The sequence below is a fragment of the Heterodontus francisci genome, chromosome 11, assembly GCF_036365525.1.
Source record: "Heterodontus francisci isolate sHetFra1 chromosome 11, sHetFra1.hap1, whole genome shotgun sequence".
NCBI lineage: Eukaryota > Metazoa > Chordata > Chondrichthyes > Heterodontiformes > Heterodontidae > Heterodontus > Heterodontus francisci.
The window spans coordinates 96,722,231-96,741,025 of NC_090381.1; the positions used below are offsets into that span (position 1 = coordinate 96,722,231).

The following is an 18,795-nucleotide window of genomic DNA, read 5'->3' on the forward strand; positions in this document are numbered from 1 at the left end:
AACCATGATGCAGCATCTGATATTGGATGTCGCAGCTTCCATTGCAGCACACAGAGCAACCACCCGACCTCTGAGTGCTGCAGTGGAAGCTCAGACTGCCACCATCATGACTGTGGACTACAGTTAGCAAAGGAGCTTACTGTGTGTCACAGCAGTCCAGCAATCTGTCCTCCAACAGATTACCAGAATTGCTGAAGTGCCACCTCAAGGCAGTGGCTCCATGCAGCATGTAACCATTGTCCTATCTCAAGACGAAAGCATTTGTCCTCCTGCCCCTGCCACTTTGCCAGTGCCCTTGCAGGCACATTGGGCTGCTGCAGAATGAAGACATCATGATCGCTGCCAGGATAATGGGCATTGAGTTGCATGATGCTCTGCCTAAGGTCACACACCAGCTGAATGTTGAGGGAGTGGAATCTCTTTCAGTTTCAGTTTAGGACAGAGCTGACATGCAGCGCCCGTAAAGCAATGTCATAGAGTTATACAGCACAGCAACAGGCCCTTCGGCCCACCGTGTCCGTACCGCCCATCAAACACCTATCTATTCTAATCCCATTTTCCAGCACTTGGCCCATAGCCTTGTATGCAATGGTGTTTCAAGTGTTCAACTAAATACTTCTTAAATGTTGTGAGGGTTCCTGCCTCTACTACCCCTTCAGGCAGTGTGTTCCAGATTTCAACCAGCCTCTGGGTGAAAAAAGTTTTCCTCAAATCCCCTCTAAATCACCTGCCCATTAAATCTACGCCCCCTGGTTACTGACACCTCCGCTAAGGAAAAAAGTTTCTTCCTATCTATACCCCTCATAATTTTGTATACCTCAATCATGTCCCCCCTCAGCCTTCTCTGCTTTAAGGAAAACAACCCCAGCCTTTCTAGTCTCTCTTTATAGCTGAAATGCTCCAGCCCAGGCAACATCCTGGTGAATCTCCTCTGCATCCTCTCCAGTGCAATCACATCCCTCCTATAGGGTGGTGACCAGAACTGTACACAGTACTCCAGCTGTGGCCGAACTAGCATTTTATACAGCTCCATCATAACCTCCCTGCTCTTATATTCTGTGCCCCAGCTAATAAAGGCAAGTATCCCATATGCCTTCCTAACCACCTTATCTACCTGTGCTGCTGCCTTCAGTGATCTTTGTTCTTTGTCCCTCTGACCCTCTGTACTTCCTAGGATCCTACCATCCATTGTATATTCCCTTGCCTTGTTAGTCCTCCCAAGATGCATCACTTCACACTTCTCAGGATTAAATGCCATTTGCCTCTTACCAGCCCATCTATATTGTCCTGTAATCTAAGGCTTTCCTCCTCACTATTTATGACCAATTTTCATGTCATCTGCGAAGTTACTGATCATACCTCCTACATTCATGTCTAAATCATTAATGTACACGACAAACAGCAAGGGTCCTCGCACTGATCCCTGTGGTACACCACTGGTCACAGTCTTCCACTCGCAAAAACAACCCACGACCTTCCCCTCTGCCTCCTGCTGCTAAGCCAATTTTGGATCCAATTTGCCAAATTGCCCTGGATCCCATGGGCTCTTACCTTCTTGACCAATCTCCCATGCGGGACCTTATCAAAAGCCTTACTGAAGTCAATGTGCATACAGTCAATGGCACCGTGCATTATGGGGAAGCCTGCAATCCTAGCTAAGCCACGTGCTTGATTTGCCTGCTTGTCGCCGGCAAGGGAGAATGAAATGTAATTAGCTCTCATTGAATAGAGAGTATCAGCAACCTCCCTCACACAACTGTGGATGGCAAACTATGAGGTGTTGCAACTATCTCCAGCCTGGAAGAGCCCAGATGCATAAAAGTTAATCATCACATTGCTTTCACTGCTGCTAGCAATGAGCTCCTTGTCCTGCTTTGAGGTTGCAGTTGAGGCTGCAGTAATTGGCAGATTTCAGTGAGGGCATCCTTACTGAAGCGCAGACGTCTGACACAGTGTTCCTTGCTGAGGTTCAGGTAGGAGAATTGCTCCCTGAACGCACTGGGCGGATATAGCCATCTGCACAGTGTTCTCCTCTCTCTACCAACAGTTTGTCCTGCTCTGCATAGCCTCTGCTTATTTTCCTAGTCATGCTGTAGTCCAAGGGAAATGCCTATTCGTGCACCCATGTCTGGGAGCAACTGGCTTGTGCAGAAGCCTTGAAGTTAGCAAAAACTCCTTCAGCACCTGCCACAGCACTCGCTGTAGACTTTTCCAACTTGAAACACTATAGAAAGCACCAAACACTTATACAATGGTATCAACAGCCAAAAGAAATTAACCAGAAATTAAGCTGAAAGTTGTGGATGATCCCTTTAAAAAGCACTGGTGGTGTCTCCTTCCTGCTGCTGAACACATGTTCAGCTGTGGAATGTTACGTGAGGGCATTAGCTGGAGCGTGGAGCTCCGAAACAGCACCCACTGGTTACCAAATCAGTTGATCTGCCTGCTCTGCATATTTCCATTAGACGTTCATGTACACATACCAACGCCCTCACCAATATGGCATCTGGTGCGATTCACCCTACAGTAGCTCTAAGGACACTCGCAGTGCCCATAAAACAGACACACATGAGCCCAATTCCTCACACTATGATTGATACCTGGTTTTACAGCCTTAGTTACCATAATTAGCTTAGAGAGCTGGATCTTTTAACTCCAGAAAAGCATAGACTTTGAGGAAATTTGACTGAATCGAGGAGAAACTAGACAATATCTATGCAAATAGACTATTACAACTAGATAGATTAGGGAGAATCAAGGGACATGCAAATAAGTTACATAAGCAAAGAACCTGGTTAGATGTGAGGAGGTTTTCCTTATCCCAGAGGGTCATGAACCTTTCGGAACTAAAGGCCTGCTACCCGACTCAATCCCGATGGGACCCAGCGACATGTGTCGGGTTGAGTCGCTCGTCCGGGTCCGGCTTTCGGGCTCAGGTCGCATACACACAGTAAGTATTGCACTTTGCTCTGCTGGTAAGTGTCAAAAGTTGAAAAGCCTACCTGAGCCGGGAGTCCGTGACGTCAAGGAGGGAAACTCTGAGTCTGCGCAGTGAGCATCTCTATGACGTCATCATGCTTATGCTGCAGCTTCCTGCAGATTCGGAGTCGGAAGGTAGGTAAAGTGAACATTCCGGTGGTCGGGTCGGGTCGGGCGCAGGAAAAAATGGAGGGACTCGGGCCGGGTCAGGCTTGGGTCCGATGTGGTTCTGTTGGGTTCAGGTCGGGTTTTCCTTTCTTGACCTGACCAGGCCTTTATTTGGAACAAGTTGCCAACATGTTCAGCGAGTGTGAAGTCATGGCAAGTATCTGTAAGTAATATGTTCCTGGTGTGGCTGATATCACTGCCTAGTAAAGGTAAATGGAATGTTGTGATGTGCCTCATGGTCACTGTAGTCCTTTATTATGCATATTGATGGCTTTCAGGATCAAAGGGAAAATTCCCAGAATTAGCCTCAAGTTTTTCTACAAATCTATATTGTTGCTTCTCCCAGGAGATTACTGGCTGTTGATGCTGCTCAGAGCACAGATTGTATGGGACTGTACTAGTGTCTATAAGAGACTCAATACCAAATGGTCTTTTCCTATTTGGCATTTTCATATTTTCATTGTTGTATGTTTTTAACAACAGTGTGTGCATGCTATCAGGGAACTGGCTTTGGATGAGTTCCGAGGTCTGCACAGGTATTGGGAGGTTAGTAGTAGGTGATAACTGTGTCCCCATCCATCCATTAAATCAGTGGTTCTCAAACTGGGGTCCTCAGACCCCTGGGTGGTCTGCAAATTAATGTGAGCGTGCTGACCGAGCAGGATTGGCCTTACAGGTGGGTGATATGGGCAACCAATCAGGAAGCCATGGTCAAGAGTAAGCAAGAATGAGCAGCAACTTCAGGCAGCCTCAGTGTAAGCTCGGAGGCGGCAGCAGAATTCGGCCACCACGTGCACAGAGCAAAGTGGGCTGTCTGTCTGATCTAGGAGGGCAACACGCATGGAGGAGTGCTGGCAGTGGCACGTAGGTCACCAAGCAGACCTGCAATTACCAGGCTGGTGGTGGGCACTAGGTGAGCTCAGCCTTGTTCAAGACAGGGAAGTTTTTTTAATAAATATTTACAGTACTACACATATTTAAACTCAAAGAAAGGGCACCAAAATACAAGCTTGTCCAGGGGATCCTTTTCCCGAATGCCAGGAAGCCGAAGTAAAGAGGAGAATGATTTACAAGTGTCATTGTCAAACGTCATGCCAAGAATGGACAGACTCTGCAGTGAGAAGCAGGCACACTCATTTCACTGATATCTGTAAGTAAATCCATGTTTCCATAAAAGGATTATTAAAATCCACTTTATATGCAACACTTCTATATTATGAGGATGATATAGTGTGGGAATAAGAGTTCACACTACATGTGTATTTCAATGTACCTCGTTGTTTGTGGGATCAGCACATGATGAATTAGAACAGCTTTCAGTTCTGCTGAAAGGCTGATGGAATGGAAAGGTCACTCATCCACATGGGATGTGTTGGTTTGGTCACTGTTTAGAGTAATAAAGTAATTGACAAGCTTGCATGGACCATATAACCATGGTAACAGAATCATTGGGAGAGATTGAGATGAGCATGGAGATGGCTCCATGTTATTTTTTTCACTTGTTTGGGGGATGTGGCCAGCATTTATTGCCCATCCCTAATTGTCCTTGAGAAGGTGCTGGTGAGCCGCCTTCTTGAACTGCTGCAGTCCTTGGGGTGTAGGTAGACCCACAGTGCTGTTAGGAAGGGAGTTCCAGGATTTTGACCCAGCTACATGAAGGAACAGCGATATAGTTCCAAATCAGGATGGTGTGTGGCTTGGAGGGGAACTTGCAGGTGGTGATGTTCTCATGCATCTGCTGACCTTGTCCTTCTAGGTGGTAGAGGTCGCGGGTTTGGAAGGTGCTGTCGAAGGAGCCTTGGTGAGTTGCTGCAAAATAATGTGTGTGTGCTTACTGAGCAGGACCAGCCTTACAGGTGAAGTCTGCATTGTTTGTCTTTTGATGCATCATAGTTTTGTGTTAGTTATGCATGAATTGTAGAGATTAAAGGTAGAATTGATACATTGTTTTGCGCAAACTACTGTACAATGTAGTCAGGCTGGAATGGTAAAACTTGGTATCTGAGTTCTTAGTGAATTGTGGACTCAATAATAAAAAATCCTCGAATAAAATGAAATGGTATTGTACAATTTGACTCAGTACTCATGTTAGATTGTGTAACACGAGCTCGTTAATAACAAAGATCTATTTCTGCGGTTGTTACAACAGATGTCTGTGTTTAAAGTAGGAAAAGAGAACAGAACAGGAAAGCAGTCCAACAGACAGTACTATAATTTAGATGGGGGTCTGTGATTACTAATACATTTGAAAAGCAGTCCTTCAACCAAAAGTTTGAGAACCGCTGCATTAAATGCCAATAACAGAATATATATTATTTTAGGTATGGTACAACACCCCTTTAAATGGATTAGTGTTTTCTTAGGACTTCCTCTGACTGGTTAATCTTTACACTTTTAATTCCAAGGAGGAAGTACAGCAATAGGAAATGAGCATCATGAAATCAGCTGTTAGTTACATCATGTAGAGAGAAGACCGTTAAGACATGACTAAGAGAGAGAAAAGGGGAGTGAGAGAGAAAAGGAGGGCCCGCACAAAACAAAGAGGAAGGAGAGAAACAGACTATAGAAGAGAAAAAGTGAAAGGAGAGAGGAAGAGGTTAGAAAAACAAGAGTAATTTGGCGTTAGAGGAAGATGGGAAACAGAATGCAGAACAAAACACAAGTCACAGAGAGACACTTTGTGTAGTGAAAGACAGGTAGAAATGAACAATATAGAGAGACAATCATGGTGAGATTCTAAAGGGACAGTCAGGGCAAGGCACGAAAGCCAGATGGGAGAGACAACACAGAGATCCTGAGCTACGTACAAGATATTAGAGATCTACGCAAGAAAAATCTTTCAAAAGGTTCTGTGGGATTATTGAACTTCACTTCACTGCTCACAAATACAGAGCCATAGTCATCACCGCCCCCTTCTGGCCTAAAGACAGGTTACATGCCTCCATGGCAGTGCAGTCAGATTTTCTATTGGTTGGAACTAAAGGGGTAAGTGTTTCTCAAAGTGACATCAGGGCCTGGATTTTCAATCAGAGGTCGGGAACTGGAAATGTGGCTGCTTCTGGGTCCCAACCCTGTAAGGCATGCTTTAAGAGCATATGAAATAGCAGCAGGAGTAGGCCATTCAGTCCCTCAAGCCTGCCCCGCCATTCAATAAGATCATGGCTGATCTGTCCCAGGCCTCAACTCCTCTTTCGGGCTTGTTCCGCCGAACCCTCGACTCCCCGAGATATGCTTTGAGCACGCCCACTGGGATTTTCAAGTCCTCAGCCAATTAAAGGCCAGGGAGTGGGCTTGCCATCCAATCAGGAACAGCCCTCCTGCCCTCAGTGATTGGTAGCCCCATTGGACGAGGTGAACACTGCTGATCTGAAGATGGAGAGGGAGAGAGAAAAGGCCCGATAAGTTTTTTATGTTGCTTTAAAAAGCCAGAGCTGTATGGCCGTGATCCTGAAGAGGCAACTCATCCAGGGGATGGCCAGTGGCTGCAGCCATGGCCTATCGGCCGCTATAGGTCCAGGTGAGGGGGTGGGGGGGGGGCAGGGTTCCCTCATGTGATCCATTGCCACCCCCAACCTACCGTCCAGTGCCCACCACATTCATGGGCTTTCCGCATTGCCAATTGAGCCGCCCTTATTCAAAATTGCTCAGGGTTGGGATCGTGGTGGCAAACCGGCACCAAATTGCGTACCTGCCCGTCACTGATCCAGAGTCTGAACTGGTTTAAAGGTTTTTTGAGGAGGTAACAGAGAGGGTTGATGAGGGCAATGCTGTTGATGTGGTGTACATGGACTTTCAAAAGGCGATTGATACTGTGCCATACAACAGACATATGAGAAAACTTGTAGCTCGTAGAGTAAATGGGACGGTAACAACTTGGATACAAAATTGGCTGAGTGACAGGAAACAAGAGTAATGGTTAATGGATGTTTTTCAGGTTGGAGGAAGGTTTGTAGTGGCGTTCCCCAGGGATCAGTGTTGGGACCCCTGTTTTCCCTGATGTATATTAATGACTTAAACCTTGGTGTACAGGGCACAATTTCAAAGTTTGCAGACGATACACAACTTGGAAGCATTGTGAACTGTGAGGAGGACAGTACAGAATTTCAAAAGGACATAGACAAGTTGGTGGAATGGGCAGACAAGTGGCAGATGAAGTTCAATGCAGAGAAATGTGAAGTGATTAATTTTGGTAGGAAAAACATGGAGAGACAATGTAAAATAAAGGATACAATTCTTAAGGGGATGCAGGAGCAGAGGGACCTGGCTGTATATGTACATAAGTCATTGAAGGTGGCAGGACAGCTTGAGAGATTGGTTAATAAAGCATACAATATCATGGGCTTTATTAATAGGGGCAGAGAGTACAAGAACAAGGAGGTTATGTTGAACTTGTATAAGACACAAGTTCGGCCTCAGCTGCAGTATTGTGTCCAGTTCTGGGCGCCGTACTTTAGGAAAGACGTGAGGACACTGGAGAGAGTACGAGAAGATTCACGAGAATGGTTCAAGAGCTGAGAAACTTCAGTAATGAAAATAGGTTGGAGAAGTTGGGACTGTTTTCCTTGGAGAAGAGAAGACTGAGAGGTGATTTGATAGAGGTATTCAAAATAATGAGTGGACTGGACAGAGTAGATAGAGAGAAACTGTTCCCACTCGTGAAAGGATCGAGAACAAGAGGGCACAGATTTAAAGTATTTGGTAAGAGAAGCAAAAGTGACATGAGGAAAAACTTTTTCACGCAGCGAGTGGTTAAGGTCTGGAATGTGCTGCCTGAGAACATGGTGGAGGCAGGTTCAATTGAAGCTTTCAAATGGGAATTAGACAGTTATATGAAAAGAATGTGCAGGGTTATGGAGAGAAGGCAGGGAATGGAACTGAGGAAATTGCTCTTTCAGAGAGCCAGTGCGGACACAATGGGCCGAATGGCCTCCTTCTGCACTGTAACGATTCTGTGATCCTGTGAAAATTCCAGCTCCAGAAGTGGAGGAAAGTCTAAGAGAGTACTTTTTTTTTGTTCAGAGGACAGCCGTTAGTTTGTTCTTTCTTCAACAAATATCGTTTTGATAATGGGCATTACTGGCTCAAAATAAAATTTTACATTGCAGTCTCACAGAAAGCCTTGCAGCAATAGCCACCCTGTAGTATGTTCCTCCAGGGATAAAATGTATTCCAGGGCCAAGGATGAATTCGGTAACATAGGAAATATGAGCAGGAGTAGGCCATTCGGCCCATCGAGCCCACTCCGATATTCAAACAGATCATGGCTGATCATTTACCTCTACGCCATTTTTCCCCACTATCCCCATATCCCTTGATGTCATTAGTATCCAGAAATCTACCGATTTCTGTCTTGAACATTCTCAATGATTGAGCTTCCACAGCTTTCTGGGGTGCCCATTCTCATGCTCGAAACAGGCACTGGAGAAAAACCTGGGTTATTCTTACCTGCTCCACTGAAGGAATAGATGGGAGGTCATGGTTGATATAAATCATACTATTCACTATCTTGCACAGACACTAAGTCCCATTAGAATCCTCCCATGTCCTAAGGTGGTTGCCAGACTTTCTTTTTCCCCAAAATCATACTTTCCCTCCATCTAACTCCTGCGATCATCCTGCTGAATTTCACTTTTTATCATATCCTTTTGATTTCTCAGCTCTTCTTCCCTCTCTGTTCCATCACTCCTTGAGGAGTTATGAACACTGTTACCACTGGCAGTTACGATAGTCAAATGTGATGTAGCAGCAGGGCCTGAATCCAATAATAGCACTTTTGAAAAGCTGTCCCAACAAAAAATACTGGCACAGCTGCACTGCCATGCAGTTTTATCCAGGAGCTCAGTGGCAAGAAGGTTTTATTTGAAATTAAGACATGAAAAATGAATATGATGAGCTCCACTTGGAAACTATGGAGGTAATTTGTGCATTATTCTTACTGTTTTCACTGAAAGGATATCAAAGCCGTGACAATGCCATATGCTGACCCCATGGCAAACGAGCCAGCAAAAATCCAAGCAAAGTTCCCAACTGATTTGAAGAAAGCAGCAGCATCAAACATGTCAGGGTTGTCCTCTGGGCTATAAATGGATATGGAGCTGGTGAAAAGGAAAGATGGAATGTTAGTATTCAACAGAAGAAAAATGGGTCAAACCAACAAGCCAGTTTTGGGGATTCATTTGTGACCAAATCACTAAAAGCTAGTGCTCAGATACAAAAAGTAATCAAAAAGGCGAATGGAACGGGAGCCTTTAATCTCACTGGGGTTAGAATTCAGAATTGAGGAAGTGACGCTTCAACTGTTCAATTGTGAGGTCAGACAACATCTGGAGTGCTGTGTTCAATTTTGGGCACCACACCTCAGAAAGGCTGTACTGGCCTGAGAAAGGGCACAGTGCAGATTCACCAGAATGATAAGATTTTTTAAATTATGTGGATCGTTTGCATAAATTTTGCTTGTATTGCCTTGAGTTTAGAAGGTAGACGGGTTATCTAAATCAAGCTGTTTAACATGGTAAATGGACTCCATAGGGCAGATACAGAGAAATTATTTCCTCTGGGAGTGGAATCCAAAACAAGAGGGCATAATTTTAAAATTACAGCTAGATAACACGAGAGTGAAATCGGGAAGTACTTTTTCATGCAACAAGGAGTGGAAATCTGAAAATCTCTCCCCAGCAGGCTGTGGATACTGGGTTAAATGACATTTTCAAGACTGTGATGAATAGGTTTATGTTTGGGTAGTGTATCGAGAGCTATGGAGCAAAGACAGGTAACTAAAGTTGAGGTACAGATCAGCCATATTTGAATTGAGTGGCAACAGAACAGGCTTGAGGGGCTGAATGGCCTACTCCTGTTGCTAGATAATAAAAAACTTTTTTCTTTACATTCTTTAACAAACATCAAAACAAGCGGTTTCATTGCTAAAGAGCACGTTACATGCAACAAGCACTCCCAGGTCAGATATACCATAGATTAAATGCACAAAACAGTGGCCTTTATGTTCCCTAGCCACTACTCCAGAACATCCCTCATTCCACCAGTGGGATATTTCCATTTTCCACACAAGCCGTCCTTATAGACTCCGACTGAATGAAATCCCTTTTACTGAAGTCTGGGACAAATCGGAAATAAATCTAGCATGTTTTTTTCTCCTTTCACAGGCATATTCCTCATTAAAAATTACAAATCAGCTCTCAGGTCACCTTCACACAGGAGAAGTGTAACTTTAGCCTGTAACAAATTACCCAGCATTCGTTGAAAATTCCCTTCTCCTCCAAAAATCAGGTGGAATTTTTATGAACGTAGGATAGTAGACTTCTAGAAGAATTTACTATGGAAGGTCAATTGTACAAATGGGTTCAAGAAGCAACTGGTCTTATTTCTGGAAAGAAAAGGAATTGAGGGATACAGTGAGAATGCAGATAGAAAGGGCTGAGGTAGATGATAAAGGGATAGACATGCTTAGCCAAAATGTTACTTTCTTATTCCTAAAATTCATGCATGTTCTCCTTCCAGATTTTCGAGTTGACGCCCCTCAAAGTTACATAAAAATGTTGTAATTGCTGACAGTGAATAATAAATGCATCTTCTTTTTGGCTTCCTCTTTGTTTACAATACAGTTATAGGACAATTACAATCCTAAGTAATTACAGTGCAGGAATATTACTGCTGTTCTGAAAACATTTATGGACTATCATTCAACTCTACCTCTCTGATCTAACAATGAGATAAATATCAGGACTCCTCATCACTTGCAGTTGTTATAGTCAAACACACTTCATCATTAAAACTGCAATCTGCAGACACTAGTCCTAAAACCTGTTGAACATTGGGTTATTTATGAACGCTTATGTCTTCTGGATTTGAGTACTTACATTCCCCAGCATCCCATTCATTAGAAGAGATCATTTTCATCAGTTTTTATATTTTACAAATTGCCTTTACTGACAATAAAAGTTTACAAGAGGAAAGAACAACGTGTAATATTTTATGAATTAAGTCTTTATTTCCTCCGTCATTTAATAAACTCTAATCACAGTTGCTGTAGAGGCTCTGAAAATGTCTTTTATAAGAAACTGAAGCCCCATTTTTAACCTAACACATCTGGGGGGGTAACAGAACGGTTTCGGGTTGGATGCCTGTTCTACACCTTGCCTGATATTATGCTCCATTGAAAACCGATCCAAAGCAGCCCTATTCTTGACAGGTGGATTAGGTGAAAATCAGGTTTTTGAGGCCAACAAGAAACCCATTTGTCGCTTTGTATCAATCATATATCAAAGCATGTAGACATCTGGAACCTACCTCTATCAGTACTGATTTCAAACCCGCACTTAACAGATTCAGACAGTTGTTTTTCTCCTGTAAGTTGAGTTGACAGTAGCACATAAAGGATAATTAATTTGAAAAACTACATGATGCAAACTTGCGAACATAAATCTCAACTTTCATTTCATGAAGCTTCACAGTAAATTAAAATCACTAATAACGGGGCAGGGTAATCTTGACTTTGGGGGAATCGTGTAAAACAGCCGATTGCTCCTGATTTTCATCTGCATTGCAGTCAAGCTTATTAAATGTAGACTATCAACCAGCTCAGTGAATGCAGAGTCAGGTGGAATACACTTAGATAGAATGGACGACCACCGAGTTCAGTGAATGGACAGCCAGGTAGAATACACTGGGACATAATTTAGAGAAACTTGGCTGGAGTAGTCTAATATATATTTCATTGAGTGGAGACACAAGCGGTTCAGTATCTAGTTCAGTGAATGTGGAAAAGACTAATACGTAATTCTGTGAATGCTGACTAGCAATACAATAAACTGTACTTAGAACAGCAATAACCACTGCCTAATGCAGCAAATGTAGGGTCAGTTGAAATAAACTGTAACTACTAGCAAGGAGTGTGCATTTCATTGTAATAGTCTGCTACGATGGACTTGGGTGGGACAAACTACTACTTACTATAGTGAAATAAAAACAAGAAATGCTGGAAACACTGAGCAGGTCTGGCAGCATCAGTGGAGAGAGAAGCAGAGTTAACGTTTCAGGTCAGTGACCCTTCTTCAGAACACATTGTGAAGAAGGGTCACTGACCTGAAACGTTAACTCTGCTTCTCTCTCTCCACAGATGCTGCCAGACCTGCTCAGTGTTTCCGGCATTTCTTGTTTTTATTTCAGATTTCCAGCATTCGCAGAATTTTGCTTTTAATTTATCTACTATAATGATATGGATGTGGTTTGGACAGACCACGTTGAAGGTAGTCTCGGTTGGAACAAACTGCCACCAAGTGGAGTAAATGTACTTTCAGTTGCAGTATTCTGTTATATCAAACCGCTACAGAAAAGTCAAAGAAGAATAAAACCGGACGGACCACCTGGCATTGACCCAGGCATTGTAAACAGCAAAGGCACACCCTGCCCAGTCGACCCTGCAAAGTGCCCCTCACCAACACTTGGGAACTTGTGCCAAAATTGGGAGAGCTGTCTCCGATAAGTCAAGCAACAGCCTGACACAATCATACTCACCAAATCATACCTTACAGCCAATGTTCCAGACTCCTCTGTCACCACCAGAGGTGGCAACAAAGTGATATCCAGTTGGGAGGGAGTGGTCCTGGGTGTCCTCAAAACTGACTCCGGACCCCATGAGGTCTTATGGCATCAGGTCAAACACAGACAAGGAAATCTCCTGCTGATCACCACCTACAGGCCTGTCTCAACTGCTGAATCAGTACTCCTCCATGTGAACACCACTTGGAAGAAGCACTGAGGGTAGCAAGGGCACAGAATGTACTTTGCGTGGGGGAGACTTCAATATCCATCACCAAGAGTGGCTTGGGAACACCACTACTGACCAAGTTGGCCGAGTCCTGAGTGACACATCTGCTTTATGGGACCTGCTGCAATTGGCGAGAGATCCAACAAGAGGGAACACAAATCTACCCGTTGCAGATGCATCTGTCCATGGAGTGACCACCGCACAGTTCCTGTGGAGATGAGTTCCCATCTCAACACTGAGGACACCCTCCATCATGTTGTGCTAAATGGTGTAGATTCAGAACAGATCTAGCAACTCAAAACTGGGCATCCATGAGGCACTGTGGGCCAGCAGCAGCAGAATTGTACTCAACCACAATCTGTAACCTCATGTCCCGGCACAGCCCTCATTCTACCATTACTATGAAGCCAGGGGACCAACCCTGGTTCAATGAAGAGTGCAGGAGAGCATGTCAGGAGCGACATCAGGCACACCTAAAATGAGGTGTCAACCTGGTGAAGTTACAACACAGGACTACATGCATGCTAAACAGAGGAAGCAACGTGCTATAGACAGAGTGAAGCTATCCCATAGCCAACAGATCAGATCAAAGCTCTGCACATCCAGTCAGGAATGGTGGTGGACAATTAAACAACTAACTGGAGGAGGAGGCTCCAAAAACATCCTGATCCTCAATGATGGAAAGCCCAGCATGTCAATGTAAAAGACAAGGCTGAAGCATTTGCAACCATCTTCAACCAGAATTGCCAAGTGGATGATCCATCATGGTCTTCTCCTGACATGCCCAACATCATAGATGCCAGTTTCAGACAATTCAATTCACTCCATGGGATATCAAGAAACGGCTGAAGGCACTGAATACAGCAAATGCTAGGGGCCCTGACAACATCCCAGCTGCAGTATTGAAGACTGAAAACTAGTCACGCCCTTAGCCAAAGTGTTCCAGTACAGCTATAACACTGGCATCTACCCAACAATGTGGAAAATTCCCTAGGTAGGTCCTGTCCACAAAAAAAACAGGACAAATCCAATCCGGTCAATTACTGCCCCATCAGTCTAATCTCAATCAGCAGCAAAGCGATGGAAGGTGTCATCAACAGGGTTATCAAGCGGCACTTGCTTAGCAATAACCTGCTCGCCAATGCTCAGTTTGGGTTCCATCAAAGCCACTCAGCTCCAGACCTCATTACAGCCATGATCCAAATGTGGACAAAAGAACTGAATTCCAGAGGCGAGGTGAGAGCGACTGCCCTTGACATCAAGGCAGCATTTGACTGCATGTGGCGTCAAGGAACCCTAGCCAAATTGAAGTCAATAGAAATCAGGGAGAAAACTCTCCACTGGTTGGAGTCATTCCTCGCACAAAGGAAGATGGTTGTGGTTGTTAGAGGTCAATCATCACAGCCCCAGGACATTGCTGCAGGAGTTCATCAGGGTAATGGCCCAGGCCCAACCATCTACAGCTGCTTCATCAATGATCTTCTCTCCAACGTAAGGTCATAAGTGGGGATGTTCGCTGATGATTGCACAGTGTTCAATACCATTTGCAACTCCTCAGATACTGAAGCAGTCCGTGCCCACATGCAACAAGACCTGGACAACATTCAGGCATGGACTGATAAGTGGCAAATAACATTCATGCCACACAAGTGCCAGGCAATGACCATCTCCAACAAGAGAGAATTTAACTCTCCTTGACATTCAATAGCATTACCATTGCTGAATCGCCCACCATCAACTTCCTGGGGGTTACCATGGACCAGAAATGTATTTGGAACAGCCATATGGATACTGTACTTTTCAATTTAATATACTGTATTTGCAGCTCACAATGTGGTCTTCTCTACATTGGGGAGACCAAATGCAGACTGGGTGACCGCTTAGCGGAATACCTCTGCTCAGTCCAAAAGCATGACCCTGAGCTTCTGGTTGCTTGCCATTTCAACACTCCCCCCTGTTCTCATGCCCACATATCTGTCCTGGGATTGCTGCAGTGTTCCAGTGAACATCAACGCAAGATCAAGGAACAGCATCTCATTTACCGCAAAGGCATGCTACAGCCTGCCGGACTGAACATTGAGCTCAATAACTTCAGAGCATGACGGGCTCCCCTTTTTATCTTCAGTTATGATTTCTTTTTATTTTATTTACGTTTGTTTCACCATTCATTTTTTTTTTCACCATGTGCCTGCCCACTGTTTTTTCATGTTTGTACTTTGGGCCAGAGCTGTTTATTTTTCTGTCAATTAACACCCTCTCTGCACTAACACTTTGTCTTTCAGCACAGCATTAACAAACCATTTGCCTTTGCTCCATGAGCTTCTGGTCAGTTATTCTGTGAGACCCTGTCCTATCAACACCTTCCCTTTTGTTATCTCATGCCCCTGCTCCGCTTTATTTGCTTAAAACCTATTACATTTCTAACCGTTGCTAGTTCTGATGAAAGGTCACTGACCTGAAATGTTAACTCTGCTTCTCTCTCCACAGGTGCTGCCAGACCTGCTGAGTATTTCCAGTATTTCTTGTTTTAATGTCAACTTTTTCTAACCTGCCAAGAGGACACACCTAACACTGCAAAAATGCTTTTGTTAACAAATTGCTGACACAACCAGCAGAGCAAGCAAGCACTGCTGCACTTAAGAGTCTTCAAGAATTTTAACACACTTCCAACTTTGATCATCTCTCAGTCCAGCATTTGCCTTCAAAACTGACATGCTTGGGACAATTTTCTTTACAGGGACATGGTGATTTGAACATGCAGCCACAGAGCTCAATCTATTTCTGATTGCACTGGAAAGTTGCTTGTTTGCCTCCCACCATTTTAAAGCATAAAATTCAAGGACAAAGGAGAAATAGGTGTATCCTCTTCCAATATTGAGGGCTGCGACTGATTCACCAGACTATATTTCTCTTTAATGTCATGCAAACCAAGCTACCTCTTCTGGAAAGTAAGGAGGTGAGACACCGAGGGACAGAATGCATCAAGCAGACAACACAAAGCAGATGTGTGTATAGGATTTAAGGATGAACTGACAGCTTTGATTTTAATAAGATCGTTGATGTTTCTCTGATCCTTTTCTTTAACCTTTTCCTTAAAGTGCATCAGGCATTAATTTCCTTCGAACCTGGCTGCCAGACTTTTACACAATTCTAACTCTTTGATAAGAAACTACATCAGGGTTTGTGTGAAACACAAATCCCGATAGAAATCATAGGAAGACATCCAATTATGGGGAAAGAGAGTGCTGGGAAATGAGAGGGAGAAAAAAAAGCCAAATATCCAGCCACTGAACTTCAACTGATGTGTGGCATTGTAAAGCCAAAAATTGGATATGTGGGATTTTTCCATTTAGAGTTCATTTTCAGTGGACAAAAGCAAGGTTTCAAGGACCTTGTGGGATTTAGCATCTCCATTGATTTCAACGGGACTAAACTAGTAAGAGTGAGATACTTTTCAAACAAAATTTTCTTCAGTCAAATGCATAGACTGTGGTGACAAGGTAGCTTGGAGTGAGAAGCATAACAATTGTGTGTCTATCAGATGTTCTATGCTTCAGCAATTTCTCTATTTGAAAAGACATGGGTTAGAAGCAATTTCTCCCCATGTAACAATAAGCACTAGTGGAAAGTGCCTGGCAGAAGCAAGAGTAATTTTATTCTCCTTTAAAATAAACTCACTTGACAGCAATTTGTAGAAACAGCCCCACAACAGGTTTTGAATTTATTTACTGCAGTTAGAAGATTTGTCTCCTAAGGATACCTTGCACCAAATCTGTCCCAAATTTGGTTCTCAATTTTTAGGCGATTACATTCAGAATATTTTGGCCAGTTTAGCTTCAGAAAACATTGATGCAATGAAAAGAATTTAGATCAGGTGTGCCTAACCTTTTTGGTGCGGCGGTGGGGGGGTGGGGGGAGGTGACACATTACAATTTTTGTCCTACAGAGGGGGCTGGTGAACTTCGGAAAAGATAAAGGCATTAAAAATGTATCTTACTATTAATCAAAACCACAATAAATGCGCATTTTTGCGAAGAAGCTTTAAATGAGAAGACTAATTTATTGACTTACTTTCTCGTCACTATATTGAACACTGATTTAGTGACATATCTGGCATTGTTTTTGCTTGCCTAAGCAGTCAATCTCTGCCTGCACACTTGAAACAGTGATGCGGAGTATTCTGGATAGATGTCCATCTGTCAGGAGAGATCTTGATCTCTCTTCTCCCTCTCCCTGCGCTCTCTTACTGTGTCTTTGTCTCTCTTCTCCCCCACTCCCTCTCCCCTCTCTGTCTCTCTCCCCACCCACAACCCCCCCCCCCCCGCACCCCCGTCTCTCTCTCTCTCTCACTCTCTCTCACTCTCTCCCATCCCCGCTCCATGCTCCTTGCTCTATGTTCCCCACTGCAGCCATTCCCACAACCGGATGCCTGTTTTATTTAAGTTGGGATGAGTGCAGGTGGGAACCTGCCCAGTGTGCAGGATATAGGACATTTACCGAACCGCACGAAAGCAGCAGGGACGGCTGATCCCAGGGCGCCTGCACCACATTCGACCAATCAGCTCTAACCCTGCCCAGGCAGCCCACGTCAATCACAGGGAGTGACCAATCACAGACAGGATTCACCCGCTCGTCAGACACAGGTCCCACCTATCCCCTCTGCCTGATGTACAGGGGAGCTGTCAATCAGAGCCAAGGTACAGGCAGAAACCTTCGGCCGGCCGGGTTCTGGCCCACTGGCTGTAGATTGGACAACCTTGATTTAGACAACAGCAACAAGGATGATTCTGGAATGTAGGACCTAAAATTATGAAGAGAAATTGACAGAAGGGAAGTTGTGAAACAAACATTACAAGCAGACATGATGTAGCTGTTTAAAATGCTGAAAGACGCAGATAATGTACATACCAGCAGCCTATTTAAATCACTCTGTGAGCATAAAACTAGTGGTTGTGAGTACAAACCAGCCTCAAACAAAAACTCAAGGTACAACATTTCTCAACATTAGATATGTGAAAATGACTCCCAGAAGATAGTTAATACTGTGTTTAACATCTTCAAACATGAGCCAAATATTTGCTTCGTTCAACTAATCTTCAGAAACACTAATAGACACTTATACTAACAATTTTGTCAAGCTCTCCTAAGCATGTGTGTGCATGATTTATCTCATCTACAGATACAGTATCCACTACTCCTCCTGCATATCTTTCTATTTATATTTTATTGCCAATAGCAGTCAATACTGAGGAGGCAGCCAGTATCTCACATTAGAGAATCAATCTCTATCAGACAACACTTCACTTTTTTTCAGCATAAAATCAGTAGACCATATTGATTCAGATATATGGCTAAGGCCCTTGAACTGCACAGAGTTGTTTGCATTTTGTTGCATGAATTATCGGTGCTGTGCATTCCTACTCTTCAGGGGCTGTCTAAGACTGATTCAGAATACCAACTTGCACTTATACAGTACCTTTAACATAGGAAAAAGTCTCAAGGCACTTCACAAGAGAGAGATCAGACAAAAACTAACACCGAGCCAAAGAAGATATTAGGAGGGGTGACTAAAGACTTGGTCAAAGGAATAAGTTTTAAGGAAGGTCTTAAAAGAACAAGACAGAGGTGTAGAGATTTAAGGAGGGATTTCCAGAGCTTGGACGGCTGAAGACATTGCCAGAAATGGTGCGGCAAAAGGAATGAGAGATGCATGAAAGACTAGAGTTTCAAATAATGCAGAGTTCTTGGGGAGTTGTAGAGCTGGAGAAGGCTACAGAGATAGGGAGGGGTAAGGCTTTGAAGGGATTTGAACATTGGAATGAGAATTTTATATTGGGGAACGGGGAGCCAACGTAGGCCAGGAA

The 18,795-nt window shown here is 43.8% G+C and overlaps 1 protein-coding gene across 3 annotated transcripts in view; it reads right to left on the bottom strand.

Moving 5' to 3' along the window:
- LOC137375409 (sodium/hydrogen exchanger 9-like) overlaps window positions 1-18,795 on the bottom strand; it is a 490,009-nt gene that overhangs the window by 278,090 nt on the left and 193,124 nt on the right. For all 3 annotated transcript variants that reach the window (XM_068042592.1, XM_068042593.1, XM_068042594.1), the window contains exon 7: window positions 9,104-9,242. In XM_068042592.1, the coding sequence (XP_067898693.1) occupies window positions 9,104-9,242 (139 nt within the window). The remainder of the gene's footprint in view (window positions 1-9,103; window positions 9,243-18,795) is intronic.